At 49.0% G+C, this 18688-nt stretch overlaps 1 protein-coding gene across 3 annotated transcripts; it reads left to right on the top strand.

Moving 5' to 3' along the window:
- The first annotated feature begins 1252 nt into the window (after positions 1-1252).
- DPPA5 (developmental pluripotency associated 5) lies at positions 1253-2368 on the top strand. Of its 3 annotated transcripts, none has more exons than XM_073789347.1 (3): positions 1253-1469; positions 1543-1721; positions 2182-2368. In XM_073789347.1, exons 1-2 carry the CDS (start codon positions 1358-1360, stop codon positions 1695-1697), a joined length of 267 nt encoding a protein of 88 aa, XP_073645448.1. In that variant the 5' UTR covers positions 1253-1357; the 3' UTR covers positions 1698-1721; positions 2182-2368. The 3 variants fall into 3 exon arrangements, with proteins under 3 accessions (XP_073645448.1, XP_019784746.1, XP_073645447.1); XM_073789346.1 differs by having other exon boundaries at positions 1255-1469; positions 2143-2368; XM_019929187.3 differs by having other exon boundaries at positions 1543-2368.
- The last annotated feature ends 16320 nt before the right edge of the window (positions 2369-18688 follow it).

The raw sequence follows: 18688 nt of genomic DNA, 5'->3' as shown, positions 1-18688 counted from the left end.
CAAATACTATTTTACAATATAGCCCATGTTAAAACTTCCTCCACTGTCCTGAAATGGTCTTTCTCTGTCTTTGATTCAGGGTTTGAATCATGCGTAGCACTTGTGTGTCTCTTGATTAATAAGATGATCTGCTTTTTTGTTTTCATGGCTTTGACAAACCAGTAGTCCATTGGTCCCATTGTTGGTGATGCTAATTGCGGTCTTTGGTTAAAGTGGCATCTGCCCTCCAAGTCGCTATTGTGAAGGAATATTTTCTCCTTTGTAATTCGTAATCTATAGGCTAGGCTTTCCAGAACTCTTCAATATCCAGTTAGTAACCTTTCATTTGATAGTTAGCCATTGATTATTATCTGAATTGATTACACTGGTGGCTGCAACGGAACAAGCAACCCACAGGCTTTGATTGCAGGTGAAGAGGTCTGCCCTAATAAGTGGCCATGAAGGCTGCTGAGGGGACATTAGATGTTATCAGAACATGACCTTGGGAAAAGCCAGCTTCATCTCTGTCTGTGAACCCCTAAACATTGAAACACACCCCCATCGGATAGATCTAGTGCAGTGTTTAGAGCAATCTGTTTTTTAAATGAATAAAACAAGTTTGTTTAGGGCCTGAAGGCCGGACCTCATAGTTTAGGCCACGTGAGCTTCGAAATCCGGGTAGATTCAAAAGTTCCAGACTCAGGGGCTTCAAGGAACGTGAACCGTGGGGCACTTCAGAGCCCCCATCAGGACCCTGGAAGAAAATGAATATCGGAATCTCGTTTTCCTCTTTGTTAAGTGGCAGGAGTGACCCCTCAGTCCCTTGAAGTTGCAGGAGTCGCCCTGCAGTGAAGTCCCGGGGTCCGGCTCCCTCAGGCCAAGGGAAGACACACCCTCCTTTGGAACGTGGAAGGCAGGGACTCGATTTGGCAGCTGGGTGGCCGTCGCACCCCCAAACCTGTACTGCTTTCCGAGGTTCAGGCCCAGCCACTGTTTCTAGAATAACAAGGGTTTCTAGCGCCGTCTCCCCACTCACTCCCAAGGTGAAGGGATTTTGGTGCAGAGGAAACGAGTCAAAGCAGGTGGGAGCCCGAGTCAACTCGGAGACAGCTGGGCCCACCCGCGCTCGGGAGCCTAGACAGTCAACCTGAGACCAAGGCGGCCCGGGGTCGTGCGGGGCGTGGCGAGTGCGGGGTTGCGCTGCCGGGCCGGGGGCGGACCGGGGGCGTGGCCTGGATGGGGCGGAGGCGGGGCCTGGATGGGGGTTGGCCAGGGGCGCGTGGCGTGGCTGGCCCAGGTGCTTAACTTTCCCCCGGAGGCGTCGGCCTGCCCAGTCTAGGTCCGAGCTCCCAGCAGGGCTGGTTTAGACATCCAGAAGATGGGGAAGCTGCCCGAGCGGAACGACATCCCACCTTGGGTGGGGACTCCCGAAGTCTTGACGGAGCCCAGGGTGTTCCAGGTCCAGACGGGGCTGCTGGAAGCCGTGTTCGGTGAGTGAGCCCAGTCCTGACCCGGGTGCCCCGGCCCTCCTGGGCCCGAGCGCTCATCTTCTTCCCTAAACAGGCCCCGACGGATCTCGAATCCCATTCGTCGAGGAGGCGAGCAAAGTCATGCTCCAGATGAAGGGTCTGGAAGCTTCGGACCTCGCCGAAGTCATGGTTTCCGGCTCTTACTTGTTCAAGTTTCAGACCAAGTGGATGCTCCAGCCCGTGGCCTAGCGGCACCGCCAGCGGCACAAACAGGTTGAGAGGCCTCATGACCAGGTGCCCTGGACCTGCCTGTGCAGGCGGCCTGGCTCGCGCCCCTCCAGCCCTCCTCACCCCTCCCTAACTATCCCCTCCGGGCAAACACCAACAGCACCCACCCGGGGAGGCCTCTGTGTCCAGGCTGTGCCCCAGACTCCTTGGCAGTGCCGGCCCTTGGCCCTAGGGACCCTGGAGTAAGGCTGTGAGAGGTGGCCGGGGCTGGCCTCCTGGGGCGGGGCCTCTCCACCCGCCATGTTGGAATGAGCCCAGTTGGCCCCAGGTTCTGAGGTTCCCGAGAATCCCAGGCCCAGGACGCCTAGCTGGGAAGTCCCAGAGAGGAACCTTGGAAAGAGGCAGAGAACTGTTCAGGCTCTTACCCTCTCCCCTCACACTTGCCTGCTGTGGCTTTCTGGTGCAGGGATGCTGCAACCTGAGGAAGCCATGAATTCGCTCCTAGCTCCTCGGATGAAGGGAAGCCAGTTTGCAGCCAGACCAACCTGGGACGGCCAGGTAGAGCAGAGGCTGCCCGGGGTCTGGTTTAGACTCTGCTCCAGCCTGACAAGGAACACCCAGCTGGCCTCTGGTCTCTGCCTTTAAGTCCTCCTGTCCTTCCCCCCAAGGTTGCTAATTACACAATAAAATTTTAAAAGGTATCTTGATGTGTCTTGTTGTGTAGTTGAGGTGTTGGAGATAACATCACAGGTGAGGTGGCCCTGGGAGCTAAACTCTTAGTGAAACCCCTAAGGCTAGAAAGAGGTCCCAGAGCACAGGGGGAAAAGGGTCTGGAGAGAAAAGGAAAAGGAAAAGGAAAGGGTCTGGAGAGAAAAGGAAAAGAGCCTGGGAGTCAAGTTCTGAGATGCAGCTCTGACCAAAAAATCAGACAACCTAGGAGAGATGTGATATCCTGGTACTGAGAGTTTCATATCCTTGTAAACTAAATTGGAGACCGCTGTCTGGGTTCTCATTTGCATTCAGCCTACTGCTACACATTATTTAGGTTGGAGTGTGAAGAAAATTCAGCCTTACAGATAGGTATACAGGAAAGGAGAACCTCACACAGACCCCTTGAAATGGTCTCTGGAATTCTCCACCACACTTACAGGAGGCCCTGGCCTCCGAAGGGTAAGTGGGATTAGGGTGGATGAAGCATTACCATAGGTGGGGCTCACTCCTGAGGGTAGAGGGGCCATCAGAACGGGGGCTACAGTTTTCCCTAGTAGAGACCAGCCTGGTAGTTCACAAGCCGGAATGAATCCCCTCAGAGAGCTTTCTGACCCTTTGACCTTAGCCACATTCACCCTCCTACCCCCTCTCCCTGCTCAGGTTCTAAATTGAAGATAATAGCCTCTGACCTCAGGCGAAGTTGTGAGATTTACGTAGGGCAAGCATCACACCAGAAGCAAGTGTTGACTATCTTTTGGAGCAACTGAACAAAAATGGGGGAGAAAAACTAGCAAGGAGCCATTTTCTGCAAGAGGCACGTGGCCTGTCCATCAGACAGCTGTTCTCGTTCTCACTCAGTAAACGAATGGCACCAGCATTTGGGGCCAGTGGTTCAGGCCCCAAACTAGAAGCTGTCCTTGATGCCTGACCACCCAAAAGGACTCCCTGCTCGAGCCCAGTCACCTTGACTTCCAACCTGAGCCCTTCCTGCACCTGTACCCGGTCCAGCTGCCCACCCCATCCCGGCGCCAACCTGCCTTGCCAGAACTACTGAAAGAGGCTCCTATCAGGTCTCAGGGGGTTCTCTTTTTGGCATCTCACCGTCGGCTCCTCCACCAGACTTAATTCTTACAACGTTAATCAGATGGCCCCTCCTCCAAAGGGAACTCCAAAATTCTCCACAGTTTTCCAGCCAACCTAACCCAAGCTCCTGGCCCTGATCTAGAACGCCCTGTGTAACGTGCCACCTGCCTGCATCTCTGCTGCAGATCTGTATCCTTTTGCTGCCCCTCAAACAAACCGTCTTGTTACCACTTCAGGGCTTTTATTTTTGCTCTCCTGCCAAGAACACTTCTCACTTGTTTTTATTAATTTTTTTGGCCACACCAGGTGGCTTGCAGGATCTTAGTTCCCCAACCAGGGATTGAACCCGTGCCCCCTGCAATGGAAGTGTGGAGTCCTAACCACTGGAACACCAGGGAATTCCCTCTCATTTTTTTTGAATGATTCTGTTCCCTTCTTCCTGGTGGTCCATGTTCCCTCCAGAGGTCCTCTCCTTCTCCACTGTCTCTGCTTGACCTACTTTAGTTTTGTTCATGGCATTTTAAACATGACTGACAAGCTAACCGTTCATTTTCCTCCTCTGCCCCACTGGAATGTAAACTCTAGAAAAGTTGAGATTTTAAAAGAATAGACAGTATGGGGCTTCCCTGGTGGCGCAGTGGTTGAGAGTCCGCCTGCCGATGCAGGGGACACGGGTTCGTGCCCCGGTCCGGGAATATTCCACATGCCGCGGAGCGGCTGGGCCCGTGAGCCATGGCCGCTGAGCCTGCGCGTCTGGAGCCTGTGCTCCGCAAGGGGAGAGGCCACAACAGTGAGAGGCCCGCGTACCGCAAAAAAAAAAAAAAAAAAAAAATAGACAGTATGTAATATTAAATGTTGAGGACAGTTTTCTAAGACAAGGACACCAGCTTGGCTGCTTGGGTTTGGATCCTCTTTAGCGACGGAACCATGAGCCTTGTGTTTTGGGTCCCCCTCTGTAATAGGATAAGATCCATCGCATGGGTTGTAGTGAGGATATCAAGTCTTAGGACAATGTCTGACACCATGGGCAGTCAGACATGATTTCTTGAATGTATGAAGGACAGGCTGCAGGACTGGAGCTGGATTGCTCCCTCCCAGGCTTATGGAGGGGGGACTCCAGCCTCCAGCCCCTGTTCTCACATTGAAGGCTCAGTGAGGGGAGCTGGGAAGTCCTTTGTCAAGGGCACTGTCCTGCCTCCTGGAAATGCAGGATGGTGTGTGTGTTTGCTGGGGTCTCTGGAGGCCATACAGCCTTTAGGTCACCAGGAAGCAAAGGTACGTTTTGGCATGCTATTGAAGTTCATTTTGAGGAGAGGAAGAGACTAGGCAGGTACCCTACGGGCATCCTGACACCCTCCCTTCCAACCTTTGAGAATTGCACCAGTACTCTGGCCTGGAAGTCATGGACCACTCAGCACAGCTCCTGCCCAGGATTTTGGAGGAGAAATCAGTCCCACCTTTCCCACATCCCCAAGAAATTGATGATTGTTAAAACTGTTGGCCCTCTGATTTTGAAGAACTAGACACACATAAATGACTTTCCTCCTGTTTGGAGGGTCAGGAGGGACAGTTGGCTCAACTCCGTGTGGAAGGAGGCCAAGAGTATCTACAAAGGTTGACCTGCCTTGCAGATTTGTTCCTTCCCGGTAAGAAGAGCTGATAGGCTCTCATGGGACAATCATTGGGTGTCAGGATCGGAGGCCATTGCAGGGCCCAAGATTCTACAGATCAGGGAGGGGCTCATGTTGGGATCAGGTGGGGTCTGGGCGGGGGGCATCTCGGTTTCCAGGGAAGAGACCGCCTCTGATCCTGGTCACCTCAAGGGGGTCCCTTGTGGCTTTGGGCACATTTTGAATGCAAGGGCATTGGCAAGATACTTCTGGATACCTGTTAACAGTTGCAACAGTTCCCTACAATCTCACCCAGGGACACCTGCAAACTTTTTTTTTCTGATCTCTTAGGTGAACAGTCTCCCTTTTGTACTTCTTGCTTGCGTCTCCTTATGGACCAACAGTTGTGGCCCCCAAATTAACCTCAGCCAGCGCACCCTTTAAAGAATCAGTTGGCAGTGAATGATTGTGTGTGGGCATATAAACTGCAGAGTTATGAACCCCAATTTTGCAGTGTAGAGGGGGCATAAAAAACTGCCCTTGACCCTAAGCCTAGAAATTCCCTAAGGGCAGTGCTTCTAAATGTAGAAAACAGCTTTACGTTAGTTAATCTGTGTCAAAAGTATCAAGCTTGGAAATTTAAGACTGTGCTATAAATTCCATGCATGCCCTGGACTGAAGATTTTTCAGCACTAAAAAGATAAAAATCCTAAGCAACACAAGACTTTGAGCAAATACATAGAACACGTTTGGAAATAGTAAACAGAAGGTTAAAAAAAAAAGAAATGGTTGTCTTGTGGTGGTCCTTTGTTTTTTGAGTTTGAAGCTCTTGATCAATTTTCCGCCAAGGGTAAGCGAAAGGGTAGCACAACCACTGCAGTGGGTGTGGGTTCGATCCCTGGTGGGGGAAGTAAGACCTCACATGTTGCATGGTGCAGCCAAAAAAATAAAACTAAAAGGAAAAAGCAAGTCAAGCCACAGTTATATGTTGTTTTTTTTTTTGACACAGGGCTGTACATCAAATGAGAGTATTATCGAGAGTTTACACAATCCAGATCTGAAGGCCATGTGACTCCCTTATGGAGATCAAGAAGGAATGTTATCTTCTGAAGAGTCGTCCCAGTAATCTTGGGAGAATGTTGCTCTGCCGATGGGGGAGCTTCACTGATGCATATTGCTGATACACGATGCACAGCAGAAGGGAGAGAGGAGGCCAAAGGGCACAGAAAATGTTTTTGTGTTTAAATTTCTCTTGTCTTGCAATGAAATGCAAATTTCATTTCACAACAGTTAAGGTGCGTATCAACGCAATAATTCCAGGGAGCCCAGACTCTTGCATCTTCCCATTTAGAGAAAAGCACTAATATCATTGACTTGAGATGTCTGGTTTTTTTTTTTTTTTTGCAGTATGCAGGCCTCTCACTGTTGTGGCCTCTCCCGTTGAGGAGCACAGGTTCCGAACGCGCAGGCTCAGCGGCCATGGCTCACGGGCCCAGCTGATCCACGGCGTGTGGGATCTTCCCGGACCAGGGCACGAACCCGTGTCCCCTGCATCGGCAGGCGGACTCTCAACCACTGCGCCACCAGGGAAGTCCAAGATGTCTGTTTTTTGTTATTAGTGGTAGTCCTTCTGATGCTCAACTACATTTTTTTTTTAGCAAAAACTCCTATATATCCTGTCTCCTCCAATGCCTCTTTGCAGAAGTTCCTCACAGCTCTCTGAGAGGCTGTTTCTGGGCTACAGTCCTCAGCAATGCCCCAAATAAAACATAATTCTTAACTTTTAGGTTGTGCTTTTTTTTTTTTTCCAGGAGACGTCTCCATCAAATCTCTATCAAAGGTCAAGCTTCTCTTCTAGAACTTCAAGGTGGGCAGTGGGCTGAGAGTTGCCTCACTCCCACCCCCGCTCCTAAGACTCTTTATTTTTTAGAAGAGTTTAGGTTCACAGATAAATTGAGCACAAAGTACAGAGAGTTCCCATAATCCCCCTGCCACACACTTGCCCAGCCTCCCTAACTACAAACATCCTTTCCCAGAGTGCCAGCTACCAACTGGCACTGCCGTCTGCCTCTGCAGTCACGAGCCACTGCAGCCACCGACCTTCAACACCCCCTGAAAGGAGTTCAGGGTGGAGATCAGGGGTGAAGCCCTCTGTGCTCTGGGAAAAAATGGGCAGAACAGGTCTTCAGATGGTTAGATATTTTTAGGAGAAGATTTCATGAGCCCAGTTCTTGCATCTCTTCATATCTAGAAAAGCACTGAAATCATTAACGGTGACATCTGCTCCTCGGGGCCAGCAGCGAGCCTCTGCCTCAATGTGTGCCTGACTGCACGTGCCCCCTTCATTAAAATCACATACATACTGCCCTTCCCCCCAGCTCCTGCGAGCGGTTCCTCAGAGCTACCCGGGAGGCTGTCTCCCCGGCTGTAGTTCTCATTTGCCCTGAATAAAACTTCACTCACACCTCTCACGTTGTGCTTTTTTTTTTTTCAGTCAACCAGAGAGGTAATCTGTTAGAAAGAGATGAGTCTACATTGACATATAATTAGCACTGAGAAAGTCCATAGTTTACATCAGCGTTCACTCTTGGTGTTTTGACAAATGTATAGTGACAGGGATCCACCCTTATAGTGTCATACAGAACAGCTTCACTGCCCTAAACATCTCTGAGCTCAGCCTACTCGTCCCTCCCTCACCCTTAACCCCTGGCAACCACTGATCTTTCTACTCCCTTGTAGTTTTGCCTTTCCAGAATGTCGTATGGTTGGAATCATATACTACGTAACCTTTCCAGATTGGCTTCTTTTACTTAGTAAATGCATTTAAGTTTCCTCTGTTGACAAAGAATGTCATTTCAGTAAACAAAGGATGCAGTGGCCGTCAAGCTATTGGCCACTGCAGCTGCCCTGAAGACACACCCTGAAGGGGTTAAAGAGACAGCACACTGGCCCTACTAGGTAGGTAGTCAGATATGAGTGCGTCCTTGCCCCACCCTGGACAGGGTCATCTTTCCCTCCCCCACCCAGACAGTGGTGATCAGAAAAGATCATCCCTTTTGTGGTCAAGGACTGCTAAGTTTCTAGCCTTATTAGGACCAGGCAAGATAAATCTGCCAGCACAGGTTGGCTCAGGCACACCAACACCTAAACAGTGGCTCAAAGTAACCCGGGGTCCATTATACTGTATTGGTAATAAATTAGCATTGAGGTTTTTGCCCCCCCCCCCCACCATGGGTATCACCTGGGTGCTTATGGGTAAGTGCCTGCACACTAGGAAAACAGTTATACAGCCTAAAGCTGTCAATCAAATTGTCAGTCAAATGACACAGTACGCAGGGAGGGACCACCACTCTAAAGCACCCAAACCTACCCCCACTGCGGGGCAGACAGCGGCTCTTGCATTTTCCCATACATAGAAAAGTGCTAAATTCATTAATTTGAGATGCCTGGTTTTCCTTTAATTACCAGTAATCTTCTGATGTTCCACTGCCTGGTGTTTTTTTTTTTTTTTGGTGGGGGGGAGGTGGGGATTTTTTGTTGTTTGGGGTTTTTTTTGCAAAAACTCTGATATATCCTGACTCCTCCTTAAGTTTTCAGAAGAGTCCCTCAGGGCCATCTGAGAAGCTGTATCTTGGGCTCAAGTCCTCAGTAAGTCTGCTGAATAAAACATAATCCTCAACCTTTAGGTTGTGCATTTTTTCTGTCGACACCTCCATGTCTTTTTGTGCCTTGATAGCTCATTTCCATGATCTAGATGGACCACTGTTTATTTATCTGTTCACCTACTGAAGGACAACTTGGTTGCTTTCAAGTTTGGGGAATTATGAATAAAGTTGCTATAAATATCTGTGTTTTTACACAGATATACCCCGGACCAGCAGAATCAGCTTCACCTGGGAACTTTCTTGAAATGCAAAGGCTTTTGTGTGGACATGTGTTTTCAAGTCCTTTGGGGAAAATACTAAGGAATGAAACTCTTAAATTGTGGGGTAAGAGTATGTTTAGTTTTGTAAAGAACTGTCAAACTGTCTTTCAAAGTGGCTGGACCCCTTTCTATTTCCATCAGCAGTGAATGAGAGTTCCTGCTGCCCCCCATCCTCGCTAGCGTTCGGCATCACCAACGTTTAGATTTTGGTCATTCTAGTAGGTGTGTGGTGGTGTCTCGCTGCTGTTTTAGTTTGCATTTCCCTAATGACATATGATGTGGAGTGACATACGAAGCATATTCTCACATGCTTCTTTGCCATCTTTATATCTCCTTTGGTGAGATGTCTATTCAGATCTTTTTTCTCTTTTTAAAATCTGTTTTCTTGTTGTTGCATTTTAGGAGTTACTTGTATGTTTTGGATAACAGTCCTCTATCAGATATGTCTTCTGCAAATGTTTTCTTCTCGTCTGTAGCTTTTCTTCTCATTTCCTTCATGGTGTCTTTCACAGAGCAGACATTTAAAATTTTAATGGAGTTCAGCTTATCAACTCTTTCTTTCACGTATCGTGCCGTTGGTGTTGCATCTAGAAGGTCATCATCAATCCATACAATGAAATACTGTCAGCCATAAAACATAATGGAAGCTTGCCAATTATGACAATACAGATGGCCCTTGAGGACATTATGCTGAGTGAAATAAGTGAGACTAAGACAAATACCATATGATCCACTCATATGTGGAATCTGAAAAAAAAAAAAAAAAACAAATCACAAAAGCCAAGCTCGGGCTTCCCTGGTGGCGCAGCTCGTCCGCGGCCTCCTCGGGGATGGGGCCCGGATCCAGGTGCCCTGAGGTTTCCTGGAATCCGAGACCATCCAGGGGCCACTGACCCCGAGGGCCCCTTTGCTCCGTGACAGGAACCTCGCTTCCCCTCCCGCCGCTCACCTCCCCTTCCCTCCCAGGCCAGGGCAGCGAGATGCTGGCGGCCTTCTACGCTTCGTTCAGGGTCTCACACGTGGTCAGCGCGGTCCCAGGATGCGGAGTCGGGATCTTCCTTATCGGATCGCCCTTTTGCCAGGATGTGAGGACGCTCTTCATTGTGGCAATGTCTTTCCAGCTTCGGGTCCACCAGGATCGAGGTGAGTGAGGGGTTTCATGGGCCCTGGCAGGGAACCCGTCCTTGGCCCAGGGGTCCGGGAAGGCGGGCTTGGGTCTCTGCATCTTTCTGGTTCACTCCAGTTCCTTAGTCTGAGGTCCTGGAACAGTTCTGAAAACAACCACTCAGTCTAAAAACCCCCGCTGTGGGTCCGGCTTCTGAGTTTGGGAAGGAGTCTTGGCGAGACCCACAGGGGAAAATCTAGCGTATCCGTGACTCCAGATGAGGGTCCCCGGGGAGCAGCATCGTGAGGGGACGTCTTCCGCCGAATCCCTTCTGTGGGCCTGCCTATCGCTTAGATATCCTAGGACAGGGGATTTCAAAGCATAGCCCCGGACCAGCAGAATCAGCTTCACCTGGGAACTTTCTTGAAATGCAAACTGGCGCCCACCCAGACCCGGAGAACCGGAAACCCTGGGGGTGGGACGCGGAGATTTCGGTTTTAACAAGCCCTTCAGGTGATTCTGCTGCATGTCCACAAAGCCGCCACCTGACCAGCTGCTTTCTTTTTATCCAGAGCTCAGACCCAGCGGCCGCTAAATTCCGCGAGGGCCTGGAGGCGCTCGGTTTCGGGCTGGGGTCGGTCCGGAGTCCCTCATCCGGATGACCGCTCCTGGCGGGCCCAGGACGGGGATGGCGTTGCTTGTGGCAGGTGCTGACCTGGAGGTCGGGAGGCTAAGGTTCCGTCCAGCTGTGTTTGTGCCGTGAAAGGTGAGGATGGAAGTGGGGCAGCTCTTCTCAATTCTTTCACGTTCAAGTGACTGCGAGCTCGACCTCGCAAGGAAAGTTTCCGTGGTTTTATAACAAAAGGATCCTTATTGGTTTTGCCTTGATCAGTGTTCTTTCCAGGTTATGATGGGGGAGAGAAAACAATTTCGGAGAGTGTTTTCAGCTCCTCGCTGTGATGGGGGGGCCTGTGTGGGATTTCTGGAGGAGTCCCCAGCCCCTCCCCCGCCCCCTTCCCGGCTCTGGAATCCTTTCCTGCCGGGGTCCCTACCGGGAAGAGTGGGGAGCTTCAGGGAGGGAGGTCCTGCTGTGGGAATGCTGCCCGGCAGCCCAGGCAGGTGAGACAAACAACTGTTCCTTGGCTTGTGTACCTCAGGCTCTCGGCTAGCTTTTGCAGGAGCTGCGAGGTCTTAGAAGCAGGTATGGCGTGGATTGAAACGCGTCTGGAGTCTGTCTGGTAGACTTGTTTGGTAAGCAGGACCCATGCTCCTGGATGGTTAAACCTGGGCAATTTTTGTTGAGGTGGGAACACAGAAATACTTGGCAACGGGGAGTGCGTTGGGTCAAGAGTGAGTTTATGGCCTGCTGCAGGAAAGGGCCAGATGGACGGCTGGGGTTGAGGCTGGGGAGGGAGAGGCTACCCCCCCCTAGGGCCAGGTGGGGATATAGAGGCCTTCAAGCCCTTGTGAAAGCCGGAGGGATGCAACCCAGAGCCCTGGAGGGGGACCAGCTTCTGGGAGGAGGGGTGTGTGAGCAGGAGACCTCAGGGAGCTTTGTGGAGAGGTTGCTTCTGCCTGAAGAGATAGAATACCTACTCTTACTCGTACCTCATTTGATCTGACTACTTAATCTATGGCCATTAACCAACGCTTCTCTAATAAAAAACACTAAATTCTTGTTTCTACTTTCATAACTAATAAGCCCACACTTATGCTTTAACAAATGTCATTAGCTCTTTTTTTTTTTTTTTTTTTTTTTTTTTGGGGTACGCGGGCCTCTCACTGTTGTGGCCTCTCCCATTGCGGAGCACAGGCTCCGGACGCGCAGGCTCAGCGGCCATGGCTCACGGGCCCAGTCGCCCCGCGGCACGTGGGATCTTCCCGGACTGGGGCACGAACCCGTGTCCCCTGAATCTGCAGGCGGACTCCCAACCACTGCACCACCAGGGAAGCCCATTAGCTTATACTTTTAAGTGATTGAATATGTGAATGAAACTTGTAATGTTTCATTAAATGAGAAATTTAATATATTAGATTCTCTTAGATGCCAAAAACGTTTGAACGTAGCTAGAATTTAAAAAATAGATTTGCTAACATCTGAGAGCTTAAGGGCCAGGTCCTGTTCTGCTTGAGATGTGTGATGTTATCAGTATTCAAAACAATGACATAAGATAGGTCTTCTGATTATTTTCTTGAAACTCAGACACAGGGGAACCAAGCAACCTGTTCATGGTCACACAGGCAGTGGGTGGCAGAGCTGGGATTGGAATCTAGGCTCTCATGCCACCTGCCCCTTTATCATTATGGTGACCACAAAATAGATTATAACAATTTCATTAAAACTGGTTAGAGAAATGCTAATATTATGACTTTAAAATTAGTTTCTTCATTACTTCTAAACTTTTTTTTTTTAAAAAACCCTAGTGGGAAACAATTTATTATATATATTCCCAGAGTTGCCATAATATTATCAGGAAATACATTCATGCTTTTGTTGGATTTCAGTCATTTTTATGACCTGAAAAAAAACCACAAACTATCCCAGACCACAGATATTGGTGGCAGATGGATTCTGGAAGGAAACTGGACCTCCTTTCACAATTCTGTGAGACCTCAGCCAGTCATTAGGCTGAGTGCCTTTTTATACCGAAGACTAGCAAAAGCTGCTTATGGGGTCTTCAACTTCACAGAGACTGTACTTAAAAGTTTAGTTTGGGAAACGTAGAACACATGTCCATGGTTGAAAATGCAGAAGATGCAAAAGTGTACGTGGAGAAAGGTAAGCCTCAGTCATCCAGCCTCTACTCAGAGTTTATCTTTGTCTATATGTATATATTTTATATGTACATATATGGGTGAATGGTAATGTGTGTCAGGATATTTCATACATTGTTCTATACCTTTGTTTTTTATTTCGAACTAATTTTAGACTTACAAAAGCATTGCGAAAATAGTACTGGGCCAATATACTTTTCCCTCAACTTCCGCTTATGTTACCATCGTATGTAACCACAGGACATATTTGAAAACTACAAAGTCGTTTGGATTGTAACGGGTTTTCCAGTAACGTCGTTTTCCTGTTCGAGGATCCAGTTCTGGGTTTCCTCATGTTTAGTCATCGTGCCTCCTTAGTTTCTTCCCACCTTTGATGGTTCTCCAGTCTTTCCTTCTCTTTTGTGACCTTGACTTTGGTGAATCATTTTGTAGAGTATCCCTCAGTTGGGACTTGTCTGATGCGTTTTCATGATTAGATGGCAATGCAGCGTTGAGAAGGAGGCCACAGTGATGTGATCATGTGTCCTCATTACATCATATCAGGGGATGCAGGCCGTCCGTCTGAGCTGCTGGTGGTGATCGTAACCTTGACCGCTTGGCTAAGTAATCATTTGCCTCGATTCTCCACTGTGTGCTTACTGTTTTCCCCCTTGTAATTATTAAATACAAGATAGAGTCCTTCCAGGTTGGATCCTTCGGTGTGTCCTTTCAAACATATATATCCTTTAAAAATCTGTGAGCACTTCCTTACTTTTTGGTACCACGAGATGCTAAAACATCCAAATACATGTTTATATATGCATATTTTATTTATGCATACGTATATATTTCACACATTGGTCTGTTTATTTTAAACCTAATTTTGTCTTGGAGATTATTCCGTATCAGTACATACACAAATAAACCATTTAAAAATGCTAACTAGTGTTCCAGTTTATAGATGTTGTATGGCCTATTTTACTGGTCTTCGTTGATGGGCATTTAAGCAACTTTTAATTCTTTTTTTAAAGGTCGCAGGCATTTATTTACTTTAATTTTTTTTTAATTTATTATTTTTTTGGCTGCATTGGCTTTTTGTTGCCGCGTGTGAACTTTCTCTAGTTGTGGCCAGTGGGGACTACTCTTCGCGTTGCAGCGCGTGGTTTCACTTGTTGCGGAGCACGGGTTCTAGGCATGCGGCCTTCCGTAGTTGCGGCATATAGCTTAGTAGTTGTGGCTTGTGGGCTCTAGAGTGCAGGCTCAGTAGTTGTGATGCCCGGGCTTAGTTGCTCCGCGGCATGTAGGATCTTCCCGGACCGGGGATTGAACCCGTGTTCCCTGCATTGGCAGGCGTATTCTTAACCACTGCGCCACTAGGGAAGTCACAACTTTTAATCTTTTGCTACGATAAGCAATGTATGTGAGAGAATATTTGTAGGATGAATTCCTTCCTAGCAAAATGTTTGTTTGCTTTTTTTTTTATTCTTGGTCATTCCTGGAAATATCACAATTTTTTTAAATTGTGAAATGTGATACACAAGTAGAAAAGTACACAAAACATGAATGTAGAGGTCAGTAAATATCACAATATGATTATCCATGTAACAACCATCGAGGTTTAAAAAAAAAATGCTATTGTCCACAGGCACCTGGGGCCCCCCTTGTGCCCTTCGCAGTTGCTCCTTCTTTAACAAAATTTCTCTTATGGTAATCACTTCCTTGTTTTCATTTGTATTTATCATCTAAGCATTCATTCCTAAACATTATGTGTAAGTTTTACTTCATTTATGAAAAAGTAGAAAAATACATATTGTGTGATTAGATGTCCAGCATTATTGGTTCAGCATTGTTTGTCAGATTTATCCATTTTGTTGCCTGTAGCTATGTTTCATTCATTTTCCTTGTTGTATAGTATTTCATTGTATAAATATATACCACAAGTCATTTATCCATTCTAATATTGATGAACTTTTTTTTCCCCCAGTTTTTGGCTATTATAATGAAGGCTAGAGTGCATATTCTTGTATATGTGTCTGTACTTATCAGCTCAGGCTACCATAACAAAATAGCACAGTCTGGGTATTTAAACAACAAATTCATTTTCTCACAATTCTGGAGTCTAGAAGTCCAAGTTCCAAAGTGCCCTTGGCCTGGATGGCTGCTTTGTCTCTGGATTCAAATGGTCTTTCCTTGGATGAGCTGGGAGAGGGGAGAGGACAGGGGAGGGGGATGAAAGCACGCTGGTGTCTCTTCCTATAAGGATGCCAGTCTTATCAGATTAGGGCTCCACCCTTATGACTCCACTTATCTCTAGATGCAGTCACATTGAGGGTGGGCCTTCCACATAGGAACCTTTGGGAGGGACACCGTTCATTCCAGAACAGTCTCCCAGTACACCCATGAGGTGTTTTGACTTTTGCCTTTAGTATAAAATTAACAGGAATACCTTGTTTTATTGCGCTTCGCTTTATTGCGCTTCGAAGATACTGTGTTTCTTTGCAAAACTGAAGGTTTGGGGCAACGCCGCCTTGTCAGGTGATGATTAGCATTTTTTAGCAAGAAAGCATTTTTAAATTAAGGTATGTACATTTTTTTAGACATTGCTAGTGCACACTTTCAGACTATAGTGAAGTATAAACAGAACTTTTACATGCACTGGGAAACCAAAAAAAAAAAACATTTGCATCACTTGATTTATGGTGGTATTTGCTTTATTACAGTGGTCTGGAACTGAGCTCACAATAGTTCTGAGGTCTACTTGTACCTAGAATTTAATAGAAAATTTTATTGTTTTAATTATAGATTCTCATGCACTTTTTTTTTTTTTTTTTTTTTTTTTTTTTTCGGTACATGGGCCTCTCACTGCTGTGGCCTCTCCTGTTGCGGAGCACAGGCTCCGGACGCGCAGGCTCAGCGGCCATGACTCACGGTCCCAGCAGCTCCGCGGCATGTGGGATCTTCCCGGACCGGGGCACGAACCCGCGTCCCCTGCATCGGCAGGCGGACCCTCAACCACTGCGCCACCAGGGAAGCCCTCTCATGCACCTTTAAGAGTAATACAGAAGGGTCTTCGTACAATTTTTCCCAGGCTTGTAGGGATAGGAAGCACCAATTACCCATGTGGGTCACTTGGACAGGGCATGTCACCTTCCCCTCTTTGCTCCACAGCCCTATGTTCTACCTGCTGGTGACAGAGCACCTCATAAATGCCATTGCGGTGGGTGTAGACAGCTTCCTGGAGGAAGGCATGTCATCTCGTAGGCTATCTCTGAGCCGGCACTTGGGCTGTGATCATGCTGTCGCTGTGTGTGTCTGGCAGCTCCCTGGTGTTGTGGCATCTGATGGGACTGGAGATCCCTGGCCACGTGTCCCTTCTGCTCCTCCTGTGCTATAAAGTGGGTCCCTGAGTCTGAGGTGATATTATGTGGGATCCTGTATTGGTGATGCTGGCCGAGGTCCCGTGGACAAACTCGTGTATGGAAAATGTGTCTCTTCCTGTCAAAATTACTTGCTGCCCCTTTCAGAGTAGAGGGGGGTCCAAGGTACTCAGGTTTCCGCTAAGTGACTGGGTGGTCTTCCAGGGGACGGCGCCGTAGTGGGGACCTAGTTTTGCTCTGCTGCTGGCAGGACTGGTGCTCAGCAGTGGCAGGCGCTAGACCAGCCTGGGTGACTGAGAGCCGAGGCCGCGGGTCCACGCACAGGATCCCTCCCTTCACCGTGGCTGATGCCTTCACGTGCCCACGGTGCGTGGTGCACGGCCAATGACAGAGACCGGCCGACATCGGCTCCCAAGTCGGTTAGTCTACCTGGCCTGATGGGTGGTTAACTCACACCAGAAAAACACTCGGACCTCATGCCTACACCTGAATGGATCCAAACACCTGCCTCTACCCAGACCTCCTAGTTTCTTGTTGCCCTTTGGTGGTGGGACGGACTCTCTCGCAGTTAATAGGGAGTACGCTGCCTCTGCGCATGCGGCTGTATGTGTTTCAACTTCGGGTCCCTCTCCACACAGCGGATGACCAGGGGCACCATCTGAAGCCCTTCCCATGGGGGGATTCCCCACCCCCACCGTCTTTCCCAGCCACCCCCATGCAGCCAGAGGTGTGAGCTGAGGGCAGGGCTGGTGCAGCAGTGGTGGGTGACGGGGTCTCTTCATGCAGCTCCTTGTGCCCTCGGGTCCTCGTGACGGACTGCTGCTTGGCCCACCTGATCTAGCGACCTGGTGGCTCTGACAGGACCCAGCTCAGGGATTCTGGAGGTGGCTGTACAGTCACGTGGTGCCCTATGGCCATCACCAGGGCCAGCGTGGCAGGGCTGCTTTTCCAAAGGTGTGCGAATCGCCATTGCAGACGACTGTGGCCTTCCTCCAGGGCCTCAGGGTCCGCATTATGACTCTCCCATGGGGGCTTGCTATAAATTCCACGTGGCATTGTTTTCCCCACCACTGATACCCCTCAGACTATAGGATGTGCAGGATCACTTAGCCCAAAAGACGGGGCTTGCCGTCGGCACAGCCTGGACCCACCAGTGTTCTTTTCTGCTCCCAAGTCCACTAAAGCCTGTTAGAGATGCAAGTTCTCAGAACGCACCCCAGACCTACTGAAGTCTGGGGGTCAGGTGCATTCATCTGAGTTTTAACCTTCTTGGGGTCCAGCTCTGGTGCTGCGGTCGTGCCAGCCTCAAGTATGAACATTCCAATCATACGCTGGGAAATGGGAGCTGGGAGATGACCACCAAGTGGGTATGGATCCAGTGGACCCCGGGGGGCCAGGACTCCATTTATCACCTGACTGCCGCAGGTCGCACTCCAGCAGGGGGCCCCGATGATGCCCTAAGCCCATAGGAATCCACGTCAGCTAGGACCTCGTGTCCAGTTGCCTACGATGCTTGGGTATTCTCTGTTTCCAGTGTACATTACCTGCGTAAGTGACTCTAGGTTCCTGGATGTGAAGGACTCCGGAATCATTACCATGTACAGTTGCCACAATACTGCCAGCTCCTTCCTCCTGCAGGTCACTGAGTTTCAGGTTTGGAAACTGGCCTCCGTCTGGAGGCTGGGCAACAGCAGAACTTTTTACTGTGGCTGCTGCCCTCAGCCTCCTGACCATCCAGCTTGATTTTTTATGTACAGACTAAGTAGTACCCCTATTGGCTACCCAGATATCTTTCCCCTAGAGATGCCATGTTCCATTAACCCCTGTGAAACTGGCCCTTGCACCTGGCCACTCGCGATTGCATCTTCCTGGCTTTGGAGGGTTCAGTGGCAACACTGGGCCTCATGTTTGGAGAAGGGTGGTCATCACCCCGACTGCTCTCAGAGACCCTAGTTTAGCATGCAACCTGTGCCACTGTAGTGATAGTTAGCACCTCCATCACATTACGCAATTATCCTTTTTTTTTTTTTTTTTTTTTGACTGAGCCACACGGCTCGTGGGATCTCTGTTCCCCGACCAGGGATTGAACCTGGGCCACTCCTAATCCTTTCTTTTTACCAATCCTTTCTTTCTTTCTTCTTTTTTTTTTTTTTGTGGTACGCGGGCCTCTCACCGCCGTGGCCTCTCCCGTTGCGGAGCACAGGTTCCAGACGCGCAGGCTCAGCGGCCATGGCTCATGGACCCAGCCACTCCGCGGCATGTGGGATCTTCCCAGACCGGGGCACGAACCCGCGTCCCCTGCATCGGCAGGGGGACTCCCAACCACTGCGCCACCAGGGAAGCCCCATTGGCAGGCGGACTCCCAACCACTGCGCCACCAGGGAAGCCCCAATCCTTTCTTTTTAAAGTTCTAGTCTCTTAGAAAATTTGATTATAGTAGAGTATTG

The sequence above is a fragment of the Tursiops truncatus genome, chromosome 12 (genome assembly GCF_011762595.2).
Source record: "Tursiops truncatus isolate mTurTru1 chromosome 12, mTurTru1.mat.Y, whole genome shotgun sequence".
NCBI lineage: Eukaryota > Metazoa > Chordata > Mammalia > Artiodactyla > Delphinidae > Tursiops > Tursiops truncatus.
The sequence above is the reverse complement of the archived record's forward strand: the minus strand, read 5'-3'. Positions and strand labels throughout refer to the sequence as shown.